The sequence below is a fragment of the Odocoileus virginianus genome, chromosome 11 (genome assembly GCF_023699985.2).
Source record: "Odocoileus virginianus isolate 20LAN1187 ecotype Illinois chromosome 11, Ovbor_1.2, whole genome shotgun sequence".
In the NCBI taxonomy this organism is placed as follows: Eukaryota; Metazoa; Chordata; class Mammalia; order Artiodactyla; family Cervidae; genus Odocoileus; species Odocoileus virginianus.
The window spans coordinates 50,418,116-50,431,727 of record NC_069684.1 but is presented as its reverse complement, the minus strand read 5'-3'; the positions used below and the strand labels follow the sequence as shown (position 1 = coordinate 50,431,727).

General features: G+C 36.9%; 1 protein-coding gene across 1 annotated transcript in view; it reads left to right on the top strand.

Moving 5' to 3' along the window:
* Window positions 1–13,612, top strand: part of DNAH14 (dynein axonemal heavy chain 14) — a 400,834-nt gene that overhangs the window by 288,301 nt on the left and 98,921 nt on the right. The window contains exons 58-62 of the mRNA XM_070474451.1: window positions 1,776–1,957; window positions 6,566–6,674; window positions 7,907–8,032; window positions 10,494–10,588; window positions 11,877–12,036. Coding sequence (XP_070330552.1) covers window positions 1,776–1,957; window positions 6,566–6,674; window positions 7,907–8,032; window positions 10,494–10,588; window positions 11,877–12,036 — 672 coding nt within the window. The remainder of the gene's footprint in view (window positions 1–1,775; window positions 1,958–6,565; window positions 6,675–7,906; window positions 8,033–10,493; window positions 10,589–11,876; window positions 12,037–13,612) is intronic.

The following is a 13,612-nucleotide window of genomic DNA, read 5'->3' as shown; positions in this document are numbered from 1 at the left end:
CAACCTTAGGTGGGCAAAGAGAGGCAGTTGTGGGCAAAATTATGAAATAAGTCAAGTGTTTGTCTTGACTCTTTATCAATTTCTCATCTCTTTTGCCCCCTAATTCACCCTGTCTCAATGATGCCCAGATTCCTCGCTGCTGGGGTCTCCTCACTGTTCTGCCCTCATGGTAGACAGCAGATTTCCATGAAGGTAAACAGCCTCCATGTCGCATGCTCTGGTGAGGACACTGCAACCTTCTGTGTACTTCTTGTGAAATTCACTGGGTTGGTTACAGCAACACAACTACAAAGAAAGGAGAGCACAAGTCACACGCAAATTTACCTCAGAACTCATGAGCCACAAGTCAGAAAAATCTATGCTAGAGTGATTCAAATGAAGATCCCGAGAGATGTTGGCAAAAGAAGCTGTAAATTCAGAGAGGCCTGAAACTCTGTGGGGCCTAGAAAGGGGTATACAACCTTACTTGTCCAAGTGTTCAAGGAAAGCAAAGGCCAGAAAGGGTAGATTCAGGGAGGAACCAGCAAGAAATTGCAGCTGAGTTACGAATGACCAGTTTAGCTAGGCTGGGTGGTTTGGAGATGCATAAACAGGACTAGGTTATGTTCAAGTCAGATTCTCTCTGAAGGTAAGCAAAGAGGACACTCTTTCTACTCTAGTTTTGCCTGCCTGTATCTCTACATTGATTTGATCCATTGATTTCCGTAAGGAACTGGTTCCAGCCCCCTCCCCCAAACCCTGCAAGATACCAAAATCAGGATGCTCAAGTGAAAGTGAAAGTCACTCAGTCATGCCTGACTCTTTGTGACCCTATGGACTATACAGTCCATGGAGTTCTCCAGGCCGAAATACTGGAATTGGTAGTGTTTCCCTTCTCCAAGGGATCTTCCCAACCCAGGGATCAAACCCACATCTCCTGTATTGCAGGCAGATTCTTTACCAGCTCAACCACAAGGGGAGCCCAAGAATACTGGACTGGGTAGCCTATCCCTTCTCCAGAGGATCCTCCCAACCTGGGAATCGAAGCAGGGTCTCCTGCATTGCAGGCAGATTCTTGACCAAGTGAGCTATGAGGGAAGCCCTGGATGCTTAAGTCCCTTATGTAAAATGGTATAGCATTTACCCATAATATGTGCACATTCTATGATATATTTTAAATCATCATTAAATTACTTGTAATACCTAATACAATGTAAGTATATGTAAATAATTGTAAATACAATGCAAATGCTATGTAAATAGTTGCCAGCACAAGAGAAATTCATGTTTTGCTTTTGGAAACTTTCTGGAATATTTAAGAGTATTTCCAGTGGTGTTTGAATCTGTGGGTGCAGAACCCACAGATACAGAGGGCTGACATCCTTTAAGTCCTTACATTTTTCTAGCTTTATTTTACTCAAGAAAATTGGGTATCTTGCTATCAATAACCTACTTTAAAGAAAGGAAGAAAAGAGATAAAGCACTATAAACCTTGGCCATTGACAATGTACCCTAAATCCTTGGAGCACTGTGGTAGAAACAAGGGGAAAACCTAGCTGAGATGTCATTTATTGTTAAACTTTTTTTTTTTTTTTGTCTTTTCCACCCTAACGTCATCCTAACCACTAAAACTCATGTGTTTTTAGTCCCATTCATCCAAACCCTTTTTCTGCATCTCCATATCTCAGAAATAACAAATGTATTTGCAGTGTCAATTTTCTTTGTGTGTGTGTGTGTGTGTGTGTGTGTGTATTTAGACTGCTTTCTCTTAATTCTTAGAAATTACTATTTTTCAGAACTTAAAAGAAAAACTTGCCCCAACATGTGTCCAAATCCACAGAAGCATAAACGAGTTGAACATAAAATACTTTCAAACAACTAGAAGGCCTTATTATATCACTCCCAGTAACTACTTGCGATTCATGGATACATTTGCCTACATTTTGAAGTCCCGAGAGAAGGAAATGCAAAAGAAGAGGTAAGACTTTGAGACCAAGTCAGATATATGTGTCCTATTTTTGTGCTCTTATTTGTAAAAAGGGATACAAATGCAAGTGAACCCAAATCCACCTTTTCATTGGAGGGAAAAGAGCAAAAGCTACAGAAGATCTTAAAAGAGGTAGGTGTCTATCTCCCCTGTGGTCATTCACAGGCTGCCCCTGTAAAGGCAAGGCTGCCAGATTCAGCCAGTGAAGAAGCAATAGACTATTAAAGTCAGACATGGACAAGGAAAACAAGAGTAACCAGCATTGCCATTCCCCATGTCCATTATCCCATTAAATGAAAGTGAAAGTCACTCAGTTGTGTCCAACTCTTTGGGACCCCATGGACTGTAGCCCACCAGGCTGCTCTGACCATGGGATTCTCCAGGCAAGAGTACTGGAGTGGGTTGCTATTTCCTTCTCCCAACTACAACACTGATAGTGGAATGCCCTGTTGCTGAGAAGTCGACGTCATGCTGCAGCTCAGCAGTTTTAGAACCTTCAGCTAGACCTGGGAAGGTGGGGGAGGAAACCTGAGGTAGAAGTCTCATATCTAATCAGAACTCTAGAGTCATTGAGAAACAATCTCATGACAGCCCCCCAGAAGACAAAGACAGTGGGAAATGGTCTTAAAGCATCTACTGACAAGCATTGCATGCTCTCATGTTCCAGAAGGATCACAGACCTATCTCAGTTGTAGTTCAACCTTCTCCTGTGTGGCCTATGGAAGGCATGAAAGGTTGCCAGGGTGTACCACGTGAAGGCATTCCTTTACAGCTCTATCCTCCAACCTTTATCCAGCTGAAAAGAACAGCCCACTCTATCAGATACCCCAGTTAAGCGCACTGATAGGGACTTAGGCCAAATCCATTCTTGGACAACATTGGGTGAGAATGGCCATGATGACTGCCACTTGGAGGACAGGCCACAGACAGGTTTCGTATCTTGAGCCAAGCCAGTTAAAATTGTTACTGATCTAAATGCATCAATAATTGACAGTCGCCCATACTCTGCCTTTATTGGCCAGCTGGAAGCCCAGGGCAATGAAAATTTTCACCACCACTCATGCTTGAGAGTTTAAACTAGTTTGTATGTGGCACACAAGTATAGATCTGACGTTTACAGAAGCAGTGGCAACCTCAGCAGCAGCATTTTATTCACATGGTATCAGAGTCTCCTTTATTTTCTGTCAACAACTTCGGCGCATTCAACATCAATTGCACAGCAGTTGCTGCAGTCTGTGAAAACAGTCCTATTAGTTCAGAAGGTTAATCTTGTTCCATTGTTTTACATAAAGGTCGTTCACTCCTCTGGGTTAGCAGTTCCTAAAATGTTTCAGAGAGTCCATGGATTAAGCCTTTTTTTGGTTAGTGATTAAAATGAGTATGATAGCCGCAGGCTGAGTAAATTGGCCAGATGCCATATAGACAAGAGTTATAAGGAATTGATGGAACTTCCTTCTACCTCCGACCTCCAGGTTTCTAAGGTGTCCCCTTCACATCATCCAGGAGTGTTACTCTCCATTCACAGTCATGACTGGTATGACCAGTATCTGTCACAATCACTTTATCTACTTCCCAGTCTTCCCCATGTCTTACCCACATTGTACATCCCTAAGTTGCTCAATATTTCTTCCTTATGTACCTTGAACTATCCTAGAACATCTCCTAACCCCCCTAATGTGTAATCAGGATTACCATAGGTTATCACCTTATGTGCATGATCATTATCATGAATATCCATCAGTGCTTATATCCATCAAGTATAGCTAGGTGGTAAAAAGAAGCACCAGGTTATAAGTCCCAACTTTATAACTCTTCTTTACTTCTTACAAATCCATTAAGAAATTCCCCAGGGATAAATATGGGACAAGAAAAAAGGGAAGGGAAGGGATAATTACATGCTTTGGGTCTCTTACACCCAGTCCACACCTCTTCTCCACCCCCAAAACACTTAACATCCTGCTTCAATGGGAGATATCCTTTTGGGAAATAATCACTTTTAAAGCCCAAATGACCTGTCATAAGTGTGTGCTTCATTGGGAGCTTAGTTTCAGGTGTCTCTGTTTCTTTAGTTTTTCCTTTAAGTCCACTTTATTTTTAATATCACCTGTTTCTAGGGGGTCATATGTTTACAAATTAAATGCTAAGCACGATGTCTGATGTACACAACACACAACAAATAATAACTCTTTAAATAAGTAAATAGTATAAATAGACTTATCTTAGGAAGATCACTCTGGTATGGAGAATAAATTGGAGAGAGACAAAAATTAAAAACAAAGAAGACTTAAAAGCTAATGTGGTAATCCACATGAGACTTTTGAGGACCTATCCTAGAGCTAGATAAAAGAATAAAATATCAAAAATATCTGCGTAATTCACAATTTAAAGGGTATAGGTGATGATGTTCTCATAGATTATGAAAGCCCAAAAAATAGAAATCATATATTCAATTTTTAGAAAATGCTCTATGGAACTTATTCCCTGTCTTAGAACTAAAATTTTGTTGACCAATAGCTTTGCAGTCTTCTTATTTAAATTTTTCAGTTTATTTTATTCCATACAAATGTATATTTTCAGTTTTTTATTCTAGTGAATAGACAAATGAAAAATTTTCAAACTTATCTTATTGTTTCTTATTTAAAAAGAAAATTTGTTTTGGACATTATTAGACACACGGGAAGTTGCAAAAATATTACCAAGAGGTCCAAAGTACCTTTTACTCAGTTTCTCTCAGTGCTCACATTTTACATAACTATAGTACAACATCAAAACCAGGAAACTGTCATTGGTACAATGTGTGTTTTTAGGTCTATGCCATTCACCTTTAACATTTGTAGTAATTTGTATAACCACAACAGCAATCAAGATATAGAACTAGTTCATTACCACAAAGATTTCCGCTACTGCTACCCTCTTTACAGTCACTCTCACTCTTTTCTTCCTCCTATACCAAATACCTTGCAACTGCTAATCTATCCTGCATTTCTCCATTTTTATTCTTCACATACAGAGAGTGATAGTGCTTTCACTCAACATAATGCCTCTGGGATCTAAGCTATTGCATGTATCATGAGTTTATTCCTTTTTATTGCCAAAGTAATAGTCCATATGGGTATACCACAGTTTGTCTAACCATTGAAGGAATTTGGGCTGATTCTAATTTGGAGTTATTATGAATATATCTCTGTACAGTTTTCTGGGCAGATATAAATTTCTATTTCTCTAGGATAAATGGCAAGAGTATGACTGTTAGGTCATCTGACCTATGAAGAAAATATCAAATTGTTACTCAAAATGACTGTACTATTTTTTGTAGTTTTATAAATTGTGTATGGGAGATTCAGTTTCTCTGCATCCTTGAGAGCATTTGGTATTGTCACTATTTTCTATATTGACTATTTTAATAAGTATGTAATTATATGACATTGTGATCTTAATTTACACCTTAATAGTTAGTGATGCTGAATATCTTTTCATGCCCTTATTTGCCATCCATGTATCCTTTTCAATTTAATGTCTCTTCATATCTTTTCATATTTCTAAATTGTTCAAATTTTTTATTGTTAGCTTGAGAATTCTTTATATACCCTAAAATAAGTCTTTTGTCAAATATGTGGATTACAAATATCCTATTCCAGTTGGTAGCTTGTATTTTCATTCTCCCTTTCACAGAGAAAAGGGTCCTAATTTTAGATGAAGTCCAATTTATGATTTTTTTCTTTTATAAATTATGCTTCTCCTGTCTAAGAACTCTTCACCAAGCCCTAGATCCTGATCACTTTTTCCTATATTTTCTTCTAAAAGTAGTATAGTTTTGCATTTAATTCTATGGTCCATTTCAAGTTAATTTTTGCATAAACATAAGGTGTAAGGTTTAGGTTACAGTTCATCTGGTGTAACTGATGCCCCAGCACCATTTGTTGAAAAACCTTTTCTTCCTCTATTGCTTTTGCACCTTTGTCAAAACTGAGTTAGGTGTACTTGTGTGGGTTTACTTTTGTCTTCTCTATCTGTTCCATCAATCTTCATATCTATCTCTCTGCCAATACCACGTAGTCTTGATTACTGTTGCTATGTAATCAGTCTTAAAATCAGGTAGAATAATTCCACCTACTTTTTTTTTTTCAAAATTATTTTAATTACCTTAGTTCATTTGCTTTTCCATATAAATCTTAGAATAAGCACATCTATACATAAAAAAATTTTTTTTACTGAGATTCTGACAGGAATTGCATTAAACCTATATATCATTTTGGGGAGAATGGGCATCTTTACTATGTGGTCTTCCAGTCCATGATTACAGTGAATCTTGCTTGGATATTATTTTGTTATATCTATACTTCCTTAATTGATGCAAAGAGCCAACTCATTGGAAAAGACCCTGATGCTGGGAAAGATTGAGGGCATGAGGAGAGAAAAGGGAATGACAGGATAAGATGTTTGGGTCATTGACTCAATGGACATGAATTTGAACAAACTTTAGGAGATAGTGAAAGACAAAGAAGCCTGGTGTGCTGCAGTCCATGGGGTTGCAGAGAGTTGGACATTACTGAGCAACTGAACAACAAAATACTTTCTTAATATTTTCTTTCCCTTCAGGGAACGTTTCCATATGGGCCTATCCAAAATCCTGGAAACAACTGCTTTAGTTACAGATATGCAGGAGGAGCTCTTGATTCTTGGCCCTCAAATAGAACAAAAAACAAAGGTATGTTTGATTTGGGATCTCTTTTAAAAATTTTATGGTTTAACATGGAATGGTGTTTGAAAGCAGAAGCTGATACTTGACAAACATGGTGAGAACTTCAGCTTTACTACCATGCAGCTGTGCAACCTCTCTTAGCTTAGTTTTCTTATCTGTAAAACGAGGGAAGCGGTAACAACAACAATAGCAAAGTAGTAGCATCATTGTATTTTTAAATTTATTTTTATTGGAATATAATTGGCTTATAAGATTGTATTAGTTTCTGCAGCCATATGTGAACATATATGTCCTCCTTCTTGCATCTCCCTCACACCCAGCCCCCACTCCAACCCTCTGGGTCACCACAGAGCACCAAGCTGAGCTCCCTGTGTATGCAGCAGCTTCCCACTATCTGTTTTGGCCATGGTAGTGTATGCGTGTCACTGCTTCTCTTCCAGTTCGTCCCACCCTCTCCTTCCTGCCCTGTGTCCACAAGTCCTTTCTCTACATCTGTGAGAACTGCCATATGACCCAGCAATTCCACTACTGGACACATACCCTGAGAAAACAGTAACTCAAAGAGACTCAAGTACCCCAATGTTCATTGCAACACTATTTACAATAGGCCACAGAAGCAACGTAGATGTCCATCAACAGATGACTGGATAAAGATGTGGTACCTATATGTAATGGAATATTACTCAGCCATTATTATATTTTAATAATTAAATGTGATCATTGATATATGTGCTCAGTCACTCAGCTGTGTCTCTTTGTGACCCCATGGACTATAGAACACCAGACTCCTCTGTCCATGGAATTTTCCAGGCCAAGAATACTGGAGTGGGTTGCCATTTCTTCCTCCAGGGGATCTTCCTTCCCCAGGGATAGAATCCAAGTCTCCTGCATTGGCAGGTGCATTCTTTAATACTGAGCCACCTGGGGAGCCAATAAGTATTTAGCTAATTATAAAAGAAATAGAAAAATCTGCAGTTATTAGTTAAATACATCTGAAATGCACTGTGGTAACTTGCAGTTGGCCAAGTATTCTAAAAATCATTACTCATCATCAATCTTTATGTGTATTATATGAAATTATATTTGTTACAATCATTTTTATTAGTCTATTAAACAAATATATTTCGAGGTGATTTTGACAAATTCTGTAAGAATTAAATAAGCTATTTGATTTCTCTTTTTAAAAAGATATCATATCTCTTAAAACTTATTTTAAGAAGAGTTGTTTGGTTCATTAGGAGAAAGAAATCCTAATGGAAAAACTACAGAAAGATTCCCAAGTGGTTGAGAAAGTTCAGATGCTTGTTAAACAGGATGAAGAAATCATGGCAGAAGAAGTAAGAATCGTAGAAGAGTATGCTCAGGTAAAATTAAAATATGATCAATGAAAGTCACTTAGAGATTTGCAAAATTGTTTCCTACCCAAAAAATTTTAAAGTCAGGCTAACTGCTCTTAAGTATAAAGTGCTCCAACTTTGCCTGTTTTTCATTTTTTTCCCAGAAAATATTTATATTAATACCTACTACATGCAGGTACTATTAAGTGAAGTGCAAAGACAAAGGGTCCCTTAAGAAAATAGATAGTCTGGTTCTTCTGGTTACAATGAATAAAACTCATTCAACCCCTATCAGAAATGCATGTGGCCTCCAAGAGGATCATATGAAGGATGGAAGGGTTGGTTGTGGTGGCCTCCTCATTTCCTCAATGCTCAACAGGAAGCCCTGCAGTTTATTTGTGTCCAAGTGAAGGGATTTACTCATTATGTTATCCAGCTTGAAGTAAATTAGCCCTTAAAATATGGACAGGTAGCTTGAAAAGGTTTCTCAGAGAAACCTTGGATTGAAAATAATGCTAATGCTGGACGTACAAGTAAACAATGAGAAGAAGGCAGGCCGATACCTCTCATATCTCTGGTATGAACTATTTATTCTTCAGCCATGTTTTTAATGATGATCTAATCAGATCTAACAAGAAGCCAAGCAAAATATTTTGAAATTATCAAAAAGGCTATTAGAAATATTTATCCACATTCACTATTGTTTATAATAAACCTTGCCTAAATATTTATTGTGCTTTGAGATATTAATTAATGATAGTAGCTTTTGTATTTAACATAAATAAATAATTCCCCCAACTGAGGTTTTAGCTAATATATATATATATATATATATATATATATAATACATATTATATATATATTATATATAATACATATATTATATATATATATTTTTTTAATAGATGGAGTTGCTCCATGAAAAACCTTTGCACATGGAAAATGTGAAACTACACTCTCTGCCTTCTCTGACTTGGGGTGGCCATTGATCAGACCAGGGTTGAACATTTGGTCATCTGCTACACCACACTGGTTCCTACTGGAATTCTGACTGGAGGGAACAGAGGGGAATTGGCCTGTTTAAAAAAACAGAATTATTCAGGCAATGAGAGATATGACACAAACCAAATAAACAGTCCCTAGAGCTGCTTTGTTTTCTGAAAATGATCTGATAAGAATTAAAAATATAAAATAAGGCACCTTTGACATATATCTGTACAAGGAATCTGTAATTTCTCATTTCTTTCAATGAGACATTTTAAAACATCTTTCCAAATGCAATAATTATTACCTGAAAGTCCATGATTAATTCTTGTTGAATAACTCTCATCAAAAAAGGGGGGGGGTGTATAGTAGGTTTAGAATAGTGTACATTGCATTATCAAGTATATTCATGAAAGAATGAACTTCCATTTTGAGTAGGTGTCAATGAGGATCTACCATCTACTTACAATTTTACTCATCTTAATAAGTGGAAGGATTTTCTACAGACAAGATTCTGAAGCTGGGCACTATAAATACAAGTTATACTATAGTATGACCTCTGGCCCTTCACCTCAGTGGCACATCACCAGGAAAGTTGGAACAGCAGACAACAGAAGTACTTCTAGAAGTCATTCATGTTTGTAATAGTGTGTAATAACTTAATTATACAGAGAAGTGACTCTAAGCAACATAAATATAATCCCCAAGTCAGCGTGTTAGCGAAATCCCAAAAATATCCACAATCATTCCAGCAGCACCTTTCTTGATAGAATACCTGACAAAGAGTCAGTCAAAAGTGTAAAGAGAAATTGATCTTATCTGATTGCAAATAGAATGTCTTACTTTTGCATGTCTTACAAAAAAGTATGACCCTGCACACATATTGGCAAAATTCCTTCCAGGACCTTGGAAGGGGATCTGTGCAACTGAAGGGTCTTAAGCTACATCAGCTTTACAGTAATTCTGTCTTTAAATGGCATGCTCAGTTGCTTACTTGTGTCCAACTCTTTGAGACCCATGGACTGTAGCCCACCAGGTTCTTCTGTCTTCTTGACTTCTCCAGGCAAGAATACTGGTGTGGGTTGCCATTTCCTCTTCTAGGGGATCTTCCTGACTCAAGGATCAAACTGGTGTCTCCTGCATTGGCAGATGGATTCTTTTACCATTGAGCCACCTAGAATTCCATCTTTAAGTGGACCACTCCCAAAAAGGCAGTGTTAAAACTACACTAAGTCTAACACAGAAGGCAGAAAACACTCAGTGTTTTCACTTCTCACAGATAACTTCTCATCAGATTGCAAAATACACTAATTTAGGACAGTAACACAGGTGTCTAACAGTGCAAGCATGTGTGTACATCCCCAAGTCATACAGAAGCATAACTTCTGTATCCGTGGGCATTGTAAAAATGTCGAATTACATTTTCCAACTTAAAAATATAAAAATTTTAAGTATGCAACTGTATTCATTCATATGTATTTAGGGGCTTATAACTTTATTGCAGAAAGCTGACAAAGAATTAAAAAGTGTACTGCCAGCTCTCGACAAAGCATTTGTGGCTCTAAATGCCCTGGATAAAGCTGATGTCTCTGAATTAAGGTGAGTAAGTTACTGAAGTCTCTTTTGAGTTGCAGGAACTCAAAATAAAACAAAAATGCATGGGAAAAGTTAAGTCTATATCCCATTTTTAGAATAAGCCATTTTACCTATCATGGGCTCTGGTACCAAGCTTCCTGGGTTGGAATTCTGGCACTGCTGCTTTCTAGTATACAGCTTTTCTGTATTTCAACTTCCCTTCTATGCAACTAGGGTAATAACAAATATTGAAAGGATTGGATGAGTTGAAACATGTGAAACGTTTAGAATAGTCCGGCATAAGGCAAGTGCTCAAAAAAGATTAATGCTAACTGGTTTCCTCTGTTTAAGCAGGCCCTTTCCCCTGCCCTTGTACTAAAGCTAAAGAAAACAACCTAATGCTTGAATTCCTTGCATATGCCTTGGTTTTATTTATTTATTTTTTAGTTTGTTTTTTAAAGATTATCCCTGTGATGTTGCTAATGTACATTTCACTTAACTTCAAAATGCCAGACAAATGAAATGCCTTCTGATATGATCTTCGCTGCTATTCTCAGGACATGCAGCAGAGACACAGTTTAGTCATTCTCTTTCCCACCTGCTGTTTCCACAACTGAAGGGACTTAACACACACACACATGTCAGCTGATTAGGACATAGCTAAGAGGCAACTTCCAATGTTCCAATAATTACATCATTAATAACTTAGGAGACAAATTCCCATCTACCCTCCCTCTCTCAACTCTATATTATCTGTGATCTTTATAGTAGGAATTTTAGATCAGGATGAAGAATAATCAGAGGATGTATTTAAAGGGAGTTGCACCTTACAGCACCCTTCAAATTACAGGAATAGGGTTGACTTTCTTTTTTTTTTTTTTTTTTACTATTAGTTAAGAAGTACTTTCTTTAATCAGTTCACTTCACTTTCAACTACCCCACACACACACGCACATATAGTGTTTCTGTCAAGTGGCTATCAGTAAACCAATACTGGGATGAAAGAGGAAAGTTCCTTCTTTTAAAGAACTCTGTAGCAAATACTTTTGTAATGAAAATAATTAACATCTAACTTGTATGCTCTACATAGCTAAGTGTTATTCATTTCATCTTTATAAAGCAAAGATACCCACATACTAAAGATACTCAAATTTTTGAAGATATCCAATAATGAAATAGCTATATATTGGCAAATAGTTCTTCTTACCAAAATACTTGTTAAAAAATCTGTGTGTATTATCTTTTGAGAGAGTTTATAAGGTATCTTTGATTTCAGTTATGAAGTTGATTAGATTTTAACCATCTATTACAGAGTATATACACGGCCTCCTTACCTTGTACTGACTGTCATGAATGCAGTTTGTATTCTTCTGCAAAAGAAACCTAACTGGACTACAGCAAAGTTACTTCTTTCAGAAACTGGTTTCCTAAAAAAATTGATTAACATTGACAAGGACAACATACCTGAGAAGGTAAAAGTTCATCTCTAATTAATGCACAATTGATACATTCCATACTTATAATCTGCAAGCCAAATGGAAGTATTAACACTGGAGTCTTGCATTAGAATCAGAAGACAATGGTAAGGGTAAAAGATCAGAGAGCAAGCTGTATATGCAAACGTAAATGGTTTTCTGGAAGTGACAAGGTAAAGCAGTATGTCACCAAAATCAGAAAAATGTTGTGTCTCAGGATCTCTTTATATAATGAGAATAGGAGAGGTCAATAGTGGGGGAAATTTTTTTCTGGATGGATTGTATAACCCTACTAAAGTACAAGGTGTGGATAAAGGTGTCTGAGATTTTTTAATTTATATATAATTGACATATAACATTATATTAGTTTGAGGTGTACGGCATACTGATTTGACATTTGTATACATTGCAAAATAATCACCACAGATTGCAGATAATCACCACAGAAAATCTAGTTAATATCCATCACCATGCATAGTTACAAACATTTTTTCTTGTGATGAGAACTTTCAAGATTCACTCTCTTAGAAACTTTTAGATATACAGGATTAATAATATAGTCACCATGATGTACATTATATCCCCAGGAATTATTTATTTTATAACTAGAAGTTTGTACCTTTTGACCACCTCCACTCATTTTCACCATCCCTAGCTTCCCACCCCTAGTAATCACCAATCTGCTTTCTGTATCTATGAGTTCATTTTGGTTTTTGTTTTCTTTTTTTTTAGGTTCTATACATACATGAGATCATATGATATCTTTCTCTGTCTGACTTATTTCAATCAGCATAGTGCTCTCAAGACCTGTTCTAGTTATCAAAAATGGAAGAATTTCCTTCTTTTTTATGGCTGAGTAATAGTCCATTGTGTGTGTATTTTTTTTCACATTTTCTTTATGCATTCATCCATTAATAAACACTTCAGCTGCCTCCATGTGTTGGCTATTGTAAATAATGCTGCAGTTAACTTGAGGGTGAATTTATCTTTCTGATTTAGTGTTTTTGTTTCCTTCAGATAAATACCCAGAAGTTAACTTGCTAGATCTTTTGGCAGTTCTATTTTAATTGTTGAAGAGATCTCATACTGTCTTCTATAGTGATTCACCAATTTACATTTCTACTAACAGTGCACAAGTATTCCACTTTCTCACCCACAATCGTTATTTGTGGTCTTTTGATAATAACCATTTTAACAGTGATAGCTCATTGTAGTTGTTTGTTTTTCCCTGATTATTAATGATGTTAAACACCTTTGCATGTACCTGTTACCTATCTGTATGTCTTCTTTGGAAAAACGTCTATTCAGATCCTTTGCCCATTTTTTAATCAGATTGGTGTTTTTGCTGTTGGATTAGATGAATTATTTATTTGGGATACGTGTGAGTGTGTGCCCCTACTTAGTCGTTCAATCATATCCAACCCTTTGCGAATCTATGGACTGGAGCCCACCAGGCTCCTCTGTCCATGGAGTTTTCCAGGCAAGAATACTGGAGTAAGTTGCCATTTCCTACTCCAGAGGATTTTCTCAGGGATCGAACCTGAATGAGTGAGTGAGTGAAGTCGCTCAGTCG